This window comes from Felis catus, chromosome F2 (assembly GCF_018350175.1).
Source record: "Felis catus isolate Fca126 chromosome F2, F.catus_Fca126_mat1.0, whole genome shotgun sequence".
NCBI classification, from domain to species: domain Eukaryota; kingdom Metazoa; phylum Chordata; class Mammalia; order Carnivora; family Felidae; genus Felis; species Felis catus.
In genome coordinates, this window is record NC_058385.1 from 78752895 (window position 1) to 78766019 (window position 13125).

Consider the following 13125-nt stretch of genomic DNA (forward strand, 5'->3'; position numbering starts at 1 on the left):
CTCAATGTATACAGAGATTACAAATCTCAGGCTTCTGGAAAGGTCTTCTTTTCCCTTTTGTTTTCCTCCCTTGCTCTCAGACATGAACTCTGTTTTGTTTGTTTGTTCGTTTGTTTTGACATCACCCAAGTGTTTGGAATGCAGGAAGTGAGGAAGAGGCTGATCACACAAATGCCAAGCTTCACCCTAAATTAAGACAAAGGCTTGACACAGAGCCAGGAAAAGGGTGCTCCCCACTCACTGCAGTGAGACTGTTCTTTCTGAAGCACAGACCTTACGCATCTGTCTTGCTCACAGCCTGTCCTGGCCTCCACCATTTAAGGCCCGAGGCCCTTGGTCAGGTACCTGGACACCTAGTGGTGTTGGCTCAATCTCAGCAGAGGGATGTCCAGCTTCTCAGGGCTCTCGGCACTCATGGACAAGATGGACAGGTTCTGAAAACCATCTAAGTCTGAACCCAGATCTGGTCTCCTCCCGGCCAAGGGGCCCAGCAGCGGCCTTCACCTCCCTGCACCCATACCCTGGCCCTTGCATTGACAGGACGCACACCCAAGCTGCCTGACTCTGCCTACGGCCCCCTGTTCAGAACACGAGAGACAGCCTGTGTGGGGTTAGAGGTCAGTCTCTGAAATCAGCGAGGACTGGATTTTGCATTCCTAGAAAGACACCGACCTTCAGGGTCTCAGGCTCCTTACATGCCAACCTACAATGCAAACGGTACCAACCTCCTAGAGCAATTGTAGAAGAGAGAGATACACACCCAGCATTTAGCACAGCCCTGCACAGGAGAACTTTCTGTGAGGACAGAAATGCTGTGTATCTGTGTCATTCCAATAAGACAGGCTCTAGCCACATCTGGCCATCATGTGGTTGGAACGTGGCTAGTGGGACCAAGGACCCGAATTTTTAATTGCATTTAATTTTAGTTAACTTAAAGTTAAATTGACACCCATGGCTGGTGGCTGCCAGACGAGACACAGGATTTAGGACCTCGCCGGGCACACAGGGAGTTCTCAACAAATACTGCTGCTGGCCTCATTGACACTAACACACGGTTGTTCAAACAAAAACCCCCACAACTTACTGAGATCTCCAACTCCCCATCACCATTTTCAAAACGCATGCACATTTGCTTCATGCTTTTACCTTGACCAAGAGATTTATGTCCCCTGGAGACAGTAGAGAAGAAGGCCCCTGCCAAAGTAAAAAGAAGTCAATACGGACACACACAGGAACGTGCACACAGTGTATCCCATTCTAGCTCAGACAGTGTAAGGGCTTCAAAGTGCGCCCCATCACGCAGAACTCATCTGTGCCCTGCACACCATGCAAAAAGCCCTGCGTATGTCCCAAGCCGAGGTGGCACGGGAAGAAGTCACTTCTGAGGTCACCATACAGGCTGTCAGTCCTAACCAAGTCTGACTGACATCAGCCTTTCTGGTCCCCAGTCCCCTTCTGCTGGCCCGTTCTCCTGGTGGCCTCTCCTCCCCGCCCCCCTCAAAACCTCATAGGTCATATGGGTGCTGTGGAAGGCAAAGGGAGGCACTGTCCTGGATTCCCCAGATGGGTAGGAGCCGTTGCCATCAGTCATTGACAACCCACTATGAATTTAAAGCCACTTTTCCAGCTCTCCCCACTGAAATTGCATTCTAATCCTCACCCTTCATTATGGGTTGAAGGAGTGCTAATTCTGGGAAGGAGATCTCATTAGTCAGGGGTAATTACAGAGCCTCTGAAGGTATGTACGTAGAAGTCTGCAGGTCCCCAAATTTGCAGTCAAACCCACTGAGTTGGAGTGTGCTGTGTTAGGATTATGGCCAAGGTGGGATGGAGGCTGGGTTCATACTGGGGTATAAGGAACACACAGCTGGAGGGAAAGCAATGCTTAAAAGGCAGCCACTGAAGGAAGAGAGAATTCTTAGGTAGAACTGGAGTAGAGGGACATGGTTATTTTGCAAACTTCTAACTTCTGCAATGGAGAAAGAGTGCCAGAGAATCCAGTCTCCAGGGGAAGGTATTAGATTTTCCTCTATAATATGGGAAGCCTGTGGCCACAAGTGAACATACACTGCTGAATTCTTTTGATTAAGTCTGTGTTCGAGTTTATGAATTATGAATTACCTCTAGCATCCTGGGGACACTGACACCAATACCATTTTCCAGGCTACCAAACCCCTTTCCCTGACCCTCCAGGGCTCCTGCCGCACCCTGCGGCTAACCAAAGCCATGTGTCGGTGGCACCACGTACGTTTGCCCAGGATAACCTTGGTAGTGACTGTGGATGGGTGTGGTCTCCCGGGCTCCTGGGTACAGGTGCTCTATCAACCCTCTGGACTGTGACCCAAGGTGGATACCCAGGACAAAGGCTGGCAGACTCCGATTTGGAGGTGCCCAGGCAGTGCCAGCCCCACAGGCAGAGCTCACTTTGAGTGTGGCTGCTACAACAGAAGCCGAGACCTCCCTCGTTCTGAGCGAGACCCTCTGCAGGAAGACCTACCTCTGCAATATTGTTTATTAAAACTTTAATTTAAAAGCAGAAAGAGGTTTTATCCTGAAGCCTTATATTTTTCCCTGGGAAGTTAATACTGTTCAAATCGGGACATGTGCATGCTGCTGGCATCGCATGAGCTGCGATGTTTCCACGCAGTCACGAGAGCCCCCTGTGTAATCAGTCGGGCCACACCAGACCACACAGCCAGGCAGCACTCACAGAGAGACAGAACAGGGAGCAGATGTTCAGTCTAGGTGCAGCGTGGCCTCAGGGAAGAGTTTAATTAATGCCTTGTACCCTCTTCCATAAACCTCTCGGGGTAGGTCACATAAGAACAGACAGGAACGGGTCTGTGGGGTGCAGTGCCTTCCGAGGGTGGGCACAAGGTGCTTAGCCGTCTGCCAGGCTGGCCTCTGAGGAGTCACTCATACATGGATCATTCCAGGAGTGCCGGACAGGTAGACAAACAGACAGTGGGAAGTGCTTAGGCCAGTCTGAGCCCTCCTCGCCTCCTCGTGTATCGCTCCACCAGCTGCTGGGGACGCAGGCTGGAAATGCAGGACTGACCCATACAGGGGTGACACACAGTGGCCTCGTGTCAAGGTGGGACAGTGCCGTGGTGCCGTTCACAGATCCAGATCCCCATGGGGTCAGGCCAAGACTGCCTTTCCCCCACCCTGTCCTGCCTCCCTCGATCCCCACGGGCTTCACCCTCAACCCATCCGCTGCCCAAGAGTCCCCGCTAGAGGTGCAGAGGGGCCCAACCCTGGACGGGGATGCCCAGCACAGGAGTCCTGTGGGTGCAGCGCCGGAGAAGTGCTCTGGGACCGTGCAGTAAAGGCTGAACTCAGCCAGCCAGGGGTGTCCAAACCCACTCACTCTGACCTTGCCAGTTCCTGACGGGTAACCTCGACGCCCTCACACTCCTCACCTGGTAGGGCCTGGGCGAGCTTCCCTTCTGGGCGACATGCCATGCTTTCCCCGAGCACCTGCTGCCCTCTCACATCCGTGCGACCCCAGGAAACTGCTGGGGAGTGAAGTGCTCTCCCCACATGGCCTCCAGGGGAGACACACGGGGAGCCCTGTGCTCCATGCCTCTGCATCCTTCCGTGCTGGCTGCCACCTGTGTCCTCCCTCCATAAGGAACTGTCATCGTCACCATGAGTGGAGCTGCCTTCCTGAGTTCCAGGAGTCCTCCCGGTGAATCACTGAGCCTGAGGGGGCTTGGGGACCCCCTCTGACCAGCAAGAGCAGAGACCCCAACAGCTACTGGGATGTATCTGGGACCATTTGTGGGCAGTGCATTCAGTGAATTTTAATGGTGATGAGAAACAGACCTATTTCTTCTCCCTCCTCTCTCTATTCTCCCCTTCCTCCCTCCCTCTCTCCCTCTCCCTCTGCAGGTGACCAGCTATAAGACAGTCATGCTTCTGCACATTGCCAGCAGTCTGTGTGCTGGCTTAATTCTCTTTGCAGAGAGGTGTCAAGGGCTAGATTTGGCAGAGGTCATTTGAACCCCCGTTTAGTCTCCGGCCTGAACCTTACTCTCCCCTCGCATCATCGGGGCCTTGCACCGGGCTAATGACGTGGCTTCTGTGGGGCTGACTTCACTGCTGCAGAGCTGGCTTGGGCAGAGGAAGAGGGTGAGTGAGCGGCCCCTAATCTCTCACATGACCTGTCACGTGTCGCACGGGTACAGCCTCCAGAACCCTTCTGAATAGACCAGGATCCCCATCCAGGTCTCCTCTGTGCCCAGCACCCCAGGAGAGGGTGTGAAGGTTGCTGGCACCCACAGTGGCCTCTGAGCCCTGGGTGCTTGTCTGAGTCCTCAAGGTCAGGCTTACAGGACACTCACGCTCTCAGGTCCAGCTTGAGCTGAAGCTTCTGGCACGTGAGCATCTTGGTTTCAGAACCAGACTTATGATCTCCCCCTTGCGACCTCAGAATCCCCAGCCCTGATGCTACCCTCTCTTCCCTCCTGGGTAACGTCTTTCAGTGGATCAGTGGACCAGTTTCTCCCGCGTCTGCACCACTGCCCGCCTGCCTGGATCGCTCATCTTCACCACTCCTTTCTTGCAGGGCCCCCTCTACCCCATCCAGTGGCTGGGTCACCTGGCCAAGCCTTTGGGCTTCTCTGCCAACAGCAACATGGGGGATATACATGATGCATGTGAGGGAGCCCACAGGAGCCTTGGGCTAGACCGCCAAGGAGCCGACGTGCAGGACCAGTCATTTCCCGGCAAGCGGGAGCCATGGGCTAGACCGCCAAGGAGCCAGCACGTGGACCAGCCATTTCCCAGCAACCCCACGGCTACCACCATTCCCATCATATAAAAGGGGAACCAGATGGCGCTCACATACTGGACAGGGGCAGGAAATGGGCCAGTTAGGAATTTGCAAGTTACAGTGGGGTCCATTTGCCCGCCCCCAGACCCACTCTCTTACCCTCTGTCCTACTCAACAACCTGAGGCTGCACCGTGGGGAATGTGTCATGGGGCTAAGTACCTGCTGGCCTTGGCTAAGGTGGACAAGGAGAGCCACCTTCAGGAAACTGGAGTTGGGGAGACCCTGCTCCCATGCTGGGCCCAGCTCTCTGGCAGTGGCTTTGAACCCACAACGACAGCTCCAATTTGGCAGCCCTTCCCCACCCTTGTGGTCTCGCTTGGTGCTGAAAACTGGGGTCAGGGTCATGGCCATGTCGGCCTCCCACCGTGGCTTATCTCCGGGCTCCCCAGCATCTCAGATCAGCCCCCCGCCCGTGGCTCTGTGAGAAGTCCCTCCTTCAGCCTCTCACACCATCTGAGTTGTGTTTTATTCTCACTGGAGCCCTGACTTGAGAGTCAATATTCATCCAGAACAGTGAGATGACATACTGGTTTGCCAGGAGGCCCTCTTTCTCCTGGATTTCCTGGTACACCCTAAGAGAAGAAAGAAATGAAACATTAACTGTGCTAAGCTCATCATCCAGAGCCACTCTGCTCATGCACCCCCCCCACCTCTGTATCCACCAAGTGTAACAGGGTTGAAAAAAAGTCACCCAACCGTAAAGACTGGCACCAATGAAAAGGCATGGTTTGCAACCTCAGCCAAGCACTCAACGCTTCCCAGAAGGTATTCAACTGTGGCAAATATTTAGAATATGCCAACCCTCCTATGACTCCTATCCAAAATGCAAAGCTGCAAACGGCTCCTGCACACATCCCACCATCCTTCTCCAAACACAGGTGAAAGGGCCAGCTTGGAGAGCAGGACTGGTTCTAATAGCACGTTGAGATTGGGGCAGGTAAATGAGAATATGTGGACAGGTTCTAGAGTGTAACTTCCTCCTCTGCAGTGGAACCAAGGAAGGGAAGGGGAGGGTGACTGATCGTCCCTGCCCATAGTGAACTGAATGTATAGATGGAGAGATGCATGTCTAAGAGTAAATGCTACCGCTTAATGGCGCCAGACATCTTTGCTTCATAGGAACTCATTGTTGCCAGCCTACCATCCGGTCAGAGGATGCAGTGAGCAACACCCATGTAGAAGACACATGGTCCCTATCTTCTTGGAGCTCAGATCTATCTGAGCAGAAGCCAGACAATGGATACTAAGAGATGACTACCGTCGTCACGATGTCAGAAGTGATGCACCTTTAGCATCAGATAAGGGAGAAAGCCCTTGCAGGGATGGGTCAGGAACAAGTCCGTGAAGAACAAGTCCATGGCACCTGACTTGAGCAGATAGGACCAGGTAAGGAAATTGACAAAAAAAAAAAAAAAAAAAAAAAAAAAGGAGGCGTTGTATGGGACACTGGGAGCTAATGAGGTTCTGAAAGCATAACACAAAAGCATAAGGAGTAAAACTAGACAATACAAAATCATAGGTCACGATCAACCTGGGTCATAGATCAAAAATCTAAAAATGTTCCTGGGGAAGGGGCAGGGATTAGTGGAGAAGCACTATTCCTCCGGGGGTTCCCTGGTCAAGGGGAGGCTGGGAGATGGTGGAGGTGGGCTTCCAGGGGGGTCCAAAAGAACCCCAGCTGAGTGGGCACCATTTCTCATTACTTACGTCCTGGCCAGCTGGTCCCTGGGGGCCGGGGAATCCGGGTAAGCCTCGGGATCCCTGAGGAAAAAAGAAGGTAAGTCACTCGCCAACAGCTTAAGCAAAATTAGGTCCCCCATTCCTTGGCAATAGTTGGTTCCCATTGTACAAATGGCCTGTTACTATGAGGAATCTGATATAATGCATGTGCCAAGATTCCCTGCTCAGTGATTACTCATTTCTCCATTGCTGTGGAAGTGGGAGTGTCACACACACGCGCGCACACACACACACACACACACACACACACACACACAGAATGCTCTGGAACACCTTCCCTGTGAGCCCTCCTGCTCAGGCCCAGGAGGAAGGCCCCTTCCTTGAGTGGAAGGGTCACAGGGTCAGCTCCCGCGGTGAGCGCACCGGGGCTCACCCCTCTGCATCTGGTGGGCTGCTGGCCGGCTGTGCACAGTGTCCACTACGTAGAGGACATTTATTACTTTCTATTAGAAAATCATTCCCATTCTGTTGAAAATTTCTGGACAGTATCAGGAATTCTCACACATATTTTTCACTGTGGCTCTCCCTTCCTGTGGAAACCTTCCTTAAATAGAATCAGCTCTCTGTCCTGGCAGGTGCCGGAACTGTGCCACACGGCAGCTCAGGAGCAAACCCTGCCTCTCTGAGGACTTCCCAAAATGTCCCCTTCACATCGACCCCTCTGTAGGAGCCCCATCCGCCGTATCACCAACCCTATTGCTATGCTACATTAACTTGTTCTGAAATCTGATGGCTATCAATTAACTGCTCTGAGCCTCTGTTTTCTCATCTACAAAAAAATGGGTATAAAAACGCCATTTCTCGGTTCAGAACTCACTGAGTGCACAGAATTTTCATGCAAAATATGTCATCATCGGTGCTAATATGCAGCTCCTCCCGCTCTGGGGGCAGTTTGTAGAAATTCACATTTTCCTGGTAAATGCATGCATATGCTTATCATCCATGGCGGCCACTCCTTAGAATCCTGTGGCTTCACCGCATTTAGTCCATCAGAGCTCCGCAAAGGCCCATGGGTCTTTCATGCCCACTTTACGGATTAAGAGAGATCCCCCCCCCCCCCAGCCAACTTGATCAGGATAATGTGGCTGGGGGTGGTGAAGCCAGGACTCAAAGGCGGTTCTGCTGGTAATTAGATAAAATTCGTCAAGCCATGCTGTCCTTCTGTGATGCAGAGACGCCAAAAAAGCAAAGCCAGTCTCATCCTGCCCAACTCTAGCACGCACACACCGGATTCGATGACCACCCATCCCCTTCCTAATCTACCACTCCAGAGACTGGCGGTTATTTTCTAGAGATTGGAACTGTTTAATGTTAGGGATTTGTAGAAACCACTTTCATTTAGCTGCCCCAATATAAAATTGCTTTAATTAGAAAAGAATTTCTCCATGAAGCCCAGCCCTTCATTTCACTCATACTGTACCGGGGGCCCTTTGTCTCCTGGTGGTCCAGAGGGTCCCTAAGAAACAAACAAACAAAACAAGTAAGTAAAGTCAGAAGGAAATACCGTAAACATACCGTAGCTATGATTTCCAAGCCAGGTCTTCACTGTCCTCGAAGGAGTAGCTAACTGCCCCCTGGTGTTAAGCCACAGTCACACCTGCTCACAACACCCGGAAATGCCACCCATGGAGATCGTCCTGGAACTTTCTCCATTTGTCCCTGAACAGGTACCACCTTATCCTGGCACCCACTTGGTTCCTGACACTGAGCTTATCTCTAGTTTGGACCTCTGGTGCAGGGTGGGAGCCAGCATCCCAGGATCCTCGTGCTGTGCTTTCGTCTTGCTTGGGACATGCTGGGGGCACACGCAGGGCCAGACTCCCCAGCATGGCCTGTTTTGGCTGATGCTGCTGTGGTGGCCCCCACCTCCTAACAGGGGATGTTCCCCACCCCGGTCCGCCCTGCTATGAGTGCATCCAGCTTAGGATTTGGCTTCTGGATATTGCATCTAAGATGTGGCCACTGATTACGGCATTAGTGTGTGGTTTCAGGTCCTCCCGTGAGCGGAACCCTCCCTTGCCCTGAATCTTCCCTATGCTATGCTTCTGCGTGGAAGAGTGTGCCCTGCTTTTCTACCTGGACACATTCTTGTCACACTTCGGTTCTCAGTTGAGATGTCACCACCTTGGAAAGCCTTCCCCGGCTCCTCATGGGATGCTCATTAGAGATGTCTTCTAGCCCCTCCATGCACCCCATCCAGGACGCAAGGTTGGAGACCAGCCTCACTTCTCGGCGGCCTGTCCTCCCCGCTGAATGGCTGAGTGCTGCGTGGTCAGGTGGGTACTGAGCACCTTGCTAGGCATGGTCTCTCCAGCACTCAGCACAGTGCCCCGTGGCAGTTACGGCAAAGTACAGCAGAGCAAATGGGACTCCATCAAAATGAACATTTTAGAGTATGGGAACTTTGGAATCAGGTGTAATCACGCTCACTTTTCACTGATGATCAGAGACAGGCCAGAGGAGACTGGGGCTTGCCCAAACCACACCGGGAGTCACTCGACAGAGGGGTTAACACACCTCCTGCCCAGTCTAGCGTACCCTGCGTCTCTGTGTGGCAGAGCCCAGGAGAACTTCCCAGATATTCCCAAGAGGAAGAAGGATTGCACATAAATGCATAGGTTTCTGACAAGCCAGGTAATATGACAAGCCAGGTAACCTTAAAGTCTGCTTATTAAATATGTCCCAGATGGGGCGCCCAGTTGGCTCAGTCAGTTGAGCATCTGACTCTTGATTTCAGCTCAGGTCATGATCCCAGGTCATGGGATGAAGCTCAATGCCCAGAGTGGAGCCTGCTTGAGATTCTCTCTCTCTCTCTCTCTCTCTCTCTCTCTCTCTCTCTCTCTCTCTTTCTCTGTCCCTCTCCCTAGCTCATGTGAGCGCGCTCTCTCTCTCAAACAAAAAGTCATTCCAGAACTACCTGATAAAACAGAGGTAGCATCCTCTTAAGTGCACTGAAGAAAGGATGGGGAGTCTCCAGAGGCCTACGGGCAAGCAGGTAAGTCAAGCAGATAAGACAAGACACCTACTTCTATTTCGGGTCTATTTGCCTCTGAAGACACTTTCCCTGCCTTACTTCTCATTGGTTCCGCCATGTGTCAGTCAATGTATACATGGGCCAACGCACACACATCTGAAGTCTACGCTCTTCCAAGTACTTCTCTACTGAGACTGCACTCATTCCTCAAGGAAAGGACCCAGGGACAACTGATTACCAGCAAGGGGAACACTGCCAGGTCACTTCAGAGGCACCCTGGGTTCTAAATGAAACTCCATGACCGACCTCAAGCACTTAACTTGCTCATTACACTGAGCTCCAAATTTCTCTCTCACGTTACTTCATATAAAATCCACATGTGAAAGATGAATTCTATTGTCAAAAAGGCTTTCATTTCAAATCTTAGCTTTATCGATTATTAGCTGTTTGGCCTTAAGCAAGTGACTTTGTCTCTGAGCTTTGGTCTCCCATGCAGAATGCAGAGCTAGATGGCCACCTTGCCTTGAGTGATCAGAAGTGAAAACAGATGCTCTAAGTAGAGAACTAAGCCATTCAGTGCATGGCCCACCCTCACAGCTCTTTTGTCAGTATACGTTCAAGAAATTTAAGTTGAGGAGGATGGTGTGTATAATAGCATTCTTACACGTGAAGCCTAAGCATGTTTTCAACAACCACAACCCTCTTTTCCAAGACTATGCCCTATGACATGCTTGCTCAACAGCCACTTTACCCCAACACACATATCTTGGCCTTTGGTACCATGTTCCACTAGAAGGAAACAGCTCCCTGGAGAAATGACTGATCCCAGATCTGGACAAGGAATGTACACAAACCTAGAGCACCTTGTCATTCCAAGAAGCAAGGACACGATTAGAGACTGCTAGGCTTTTGTCAAAGGTACTCAGGGTCAACGGGGATAAGCTCCTATTGGCATCGGCTAAGACAACCTGCGCATCAACAGGAAGAATAACCAAGATACATAAAAACGCATCAAATGTATTTGAATCCATGAGTTCAAAATTACTGATGAAAAACAAAAGCACCTAATTAATCATCTTTGTGAGATGCTAGGGAATCAAGTCATTATTTGAAAATAACTGAAGGGGAACACTGGAACATTCCATATGTATTGTACCATATGAATTGTACCACTGAGTATGTAAATTATAATTGAGGGACCTTTCCTCCATCTAGAAGTATTCTAGCAGATCCATAAAAAAGAGTTGGTAGAACAAGAAAGGCATCAATTTGCAACCCTTGATGTGCTAATTGATCTAAGCATCGGACATCAAAGAGTGTGAACATCACCACGAGAGAGACCACCAGACATCATGTGCTTCCTGATGGAAGAACGCACTCCCTGTGAAGTCTTGCCAAAAACATCAAGCCTGAATCTGATCAAGGCTCTAGGCCCAATTACTGATGTATAGAAAATGCAGGCACAGGGCAATGTGTTAAACTAGTAAATTAGCAAATTCCAGACTGTGGGAAGCTCTATGAGACCAAAAAGTAAATCTTGTTTCATCAATAAATAAACTGCAAAAGGAAAGAAAAAATAATGGAGGGAAGTCTACATATTTATAAAAGAAATTAAAAAAAAATCAGCCAATTACTGTCTCTATTTGGGTCTTGATTCGAACAAAAGAGAACTACGGAAGCATGGCATTTATGGAAGAAATATGAACTTGGCCATTGACTGGATATTTGATGACGTTATGAAATTGCTTTGGGGAGTGTAATAATGAAACTGTGGTTGCATTTAAAAAGTCATTGTCTTTTAGAAACATACCAAAATTATTTACAGATAAAATGAGACACATCTGGGATTTGCTTCAAAATAATGGAGGGCAGTTGAGGATGAATAGGAAGCAGTGTCCTTGAACAGGGATGCTGGTTGTTAGAGCTAAGTGTGGCTGCGTGAGGCTCATTTGGCTATTCTCCCAAAATATTCTTTTGGTGTATCTGAATTTCTCCTTGATAAATGTAAGTATACATATAGTGTATATGTATGTATGCATATGTATACTGTATACTATGGGGTCTATATGTATTATACTATATGCATATTATATATACTGTATATTATATACACCACATAATTATAAAGTATATATACTCAAGAAGTATAAGTATAGAGTGTGTGTATGCGTGTATATACACTATCTGTATACTACACACTATGTACTGTATGTATATTATACCATATGTATATTATATATACTATATATGTATACTATATACTAAATGTATATTATACTATATGTATATCATATACATTATATATCATACACACTACATAAATATAAAATATATATGCTTGATAAATATAAGTATATACAGTGTGTATGTATGTGTGTACATATACTATAAATATACTATATACACCATATATACACGTATACACTATATACACACATACACTATATATGTAGTATGCACACATAGTATACACACATGCATACACATGCACCACAATGCTTCTGTTATTTGCTGGTAATTGCAGACAGTGAAAACTCACAAAACCAAAAGCCCCGAGAGGCTCTGGATACGCTAAACACTTTTCCTCTGCTATGCTGCTATGCTGACATCACTGTTTCCCTCCTTTGAAGGTTGGTCACCTCTCACCCCTTCTCCCCACTGATAACCTAACACCAAGGTGCAATTTTCTGCTCCACGGTCTTTTATCTGAACGCTAACGTGTGCCAGGCTCTGTGGTGGTCACGGAGGATGCCTACACTCAGTGCTCAAGTAAGGAAACCCACCCTTCGAATAACCAATGGGGACTCAATGGGTCTGGGTTGAAAGATGCCAGAGCTGCTGACGCCTGCCTGAGAGACTTGGGGGAGGCTTTACCCAGAGGATGCCAGGGGAGAGAGGTTGGGGGAAGAGGCCGGTGGGCTTCACAGGCAGGGAAGGGCAAGCACGACCCCGGCAGAGGAGAAGTCAAGCTTTGCGCAGGAAAGAACAGTTCCTTTCCTTGACATGGGAATGCCTGGTGGCTGTAGCCATACTTTTCCAGGGCAGCTGGGGTCTGCCTGGGTGAGAAGGGCCTGCAGTGCCCCTCAGGAGAGGCTTCCGAGTTACGGATGAGCTCAGATCCAGGCTCTGGGGTGGTGTGGGCACCCCAGCGGCTGGAGAAGGCCAGGCGGGGAGGCCAGGGTGGAAATCCAGGAGTGAGGTAGGAGGGAGGCCAAACGAGGCCAGAACAACAGCCTGGCCCACTGTAAAGGAATTGAGATCAGCCACAGAGATTGGAAGGAGAGCTCCCAACCAGAAGTGACCGTGGAAACTTATTTTAAAACATTTTTGGGGGCACCTGGCTGGCTCAGTCAGTCAAGGGTCCCACTCTTGGTTTCGGCTCAGGTCATGATCTCACAGTTCATGAGTTCGAGCCCTGCATTGGGCTCTGTGCTGACAGTGCACAGCCTGCTTGGGATTTTCTCTCTCCCTCCCTCTCTCTCTGCCCCTCCCCTGCTCATGCTCTTTCTCTCTCAAAATGGATTAGTAAACAAACAGAAAAATTTTAAAAAAATCTTTTTGGGGCGCCTGGGT

At 49.7% G+C, this 13125-nt stretch overlaps 1 protein-coding gene across 5 annotated transcripts in view; it reads right to left on the reverse strand.

The window, feature by feature from the left end:
- The window catches only part of COL22A1 (collagen type XXII alpha 1 chain), a 260776-nt gene that overhangs the window by 61543 nt on the left and 186108 nt on the right, over positions 1 to 13125 (reverse strand). For all 5 annotated transcript variants that reach the window (XM_023248206.2, XM_023248207.2, XM_019823180.3 and 2 more), the window contains exons 41-44: positions 7999 to 8034; positions 6546 to 6599; positions 5366 to 5410; positions 1147 to 1194 (exon numbers count right to left, since the gene is read on the reverse strand). In XM_023248206.2, coding sequence (XP_023103974.2) covers positions 1147 to 1194; positions 5366 to 5410; positions 6546 to 6599; positions 7999 to 8034 — 183 coding nt within the window. The remainder of the gene's footprint in view (positions 1 to 1146; positions 1195 to 5365; positions 5411 to 6545; positions 6600 to 7998; positions 8035 to 13125) is intronic.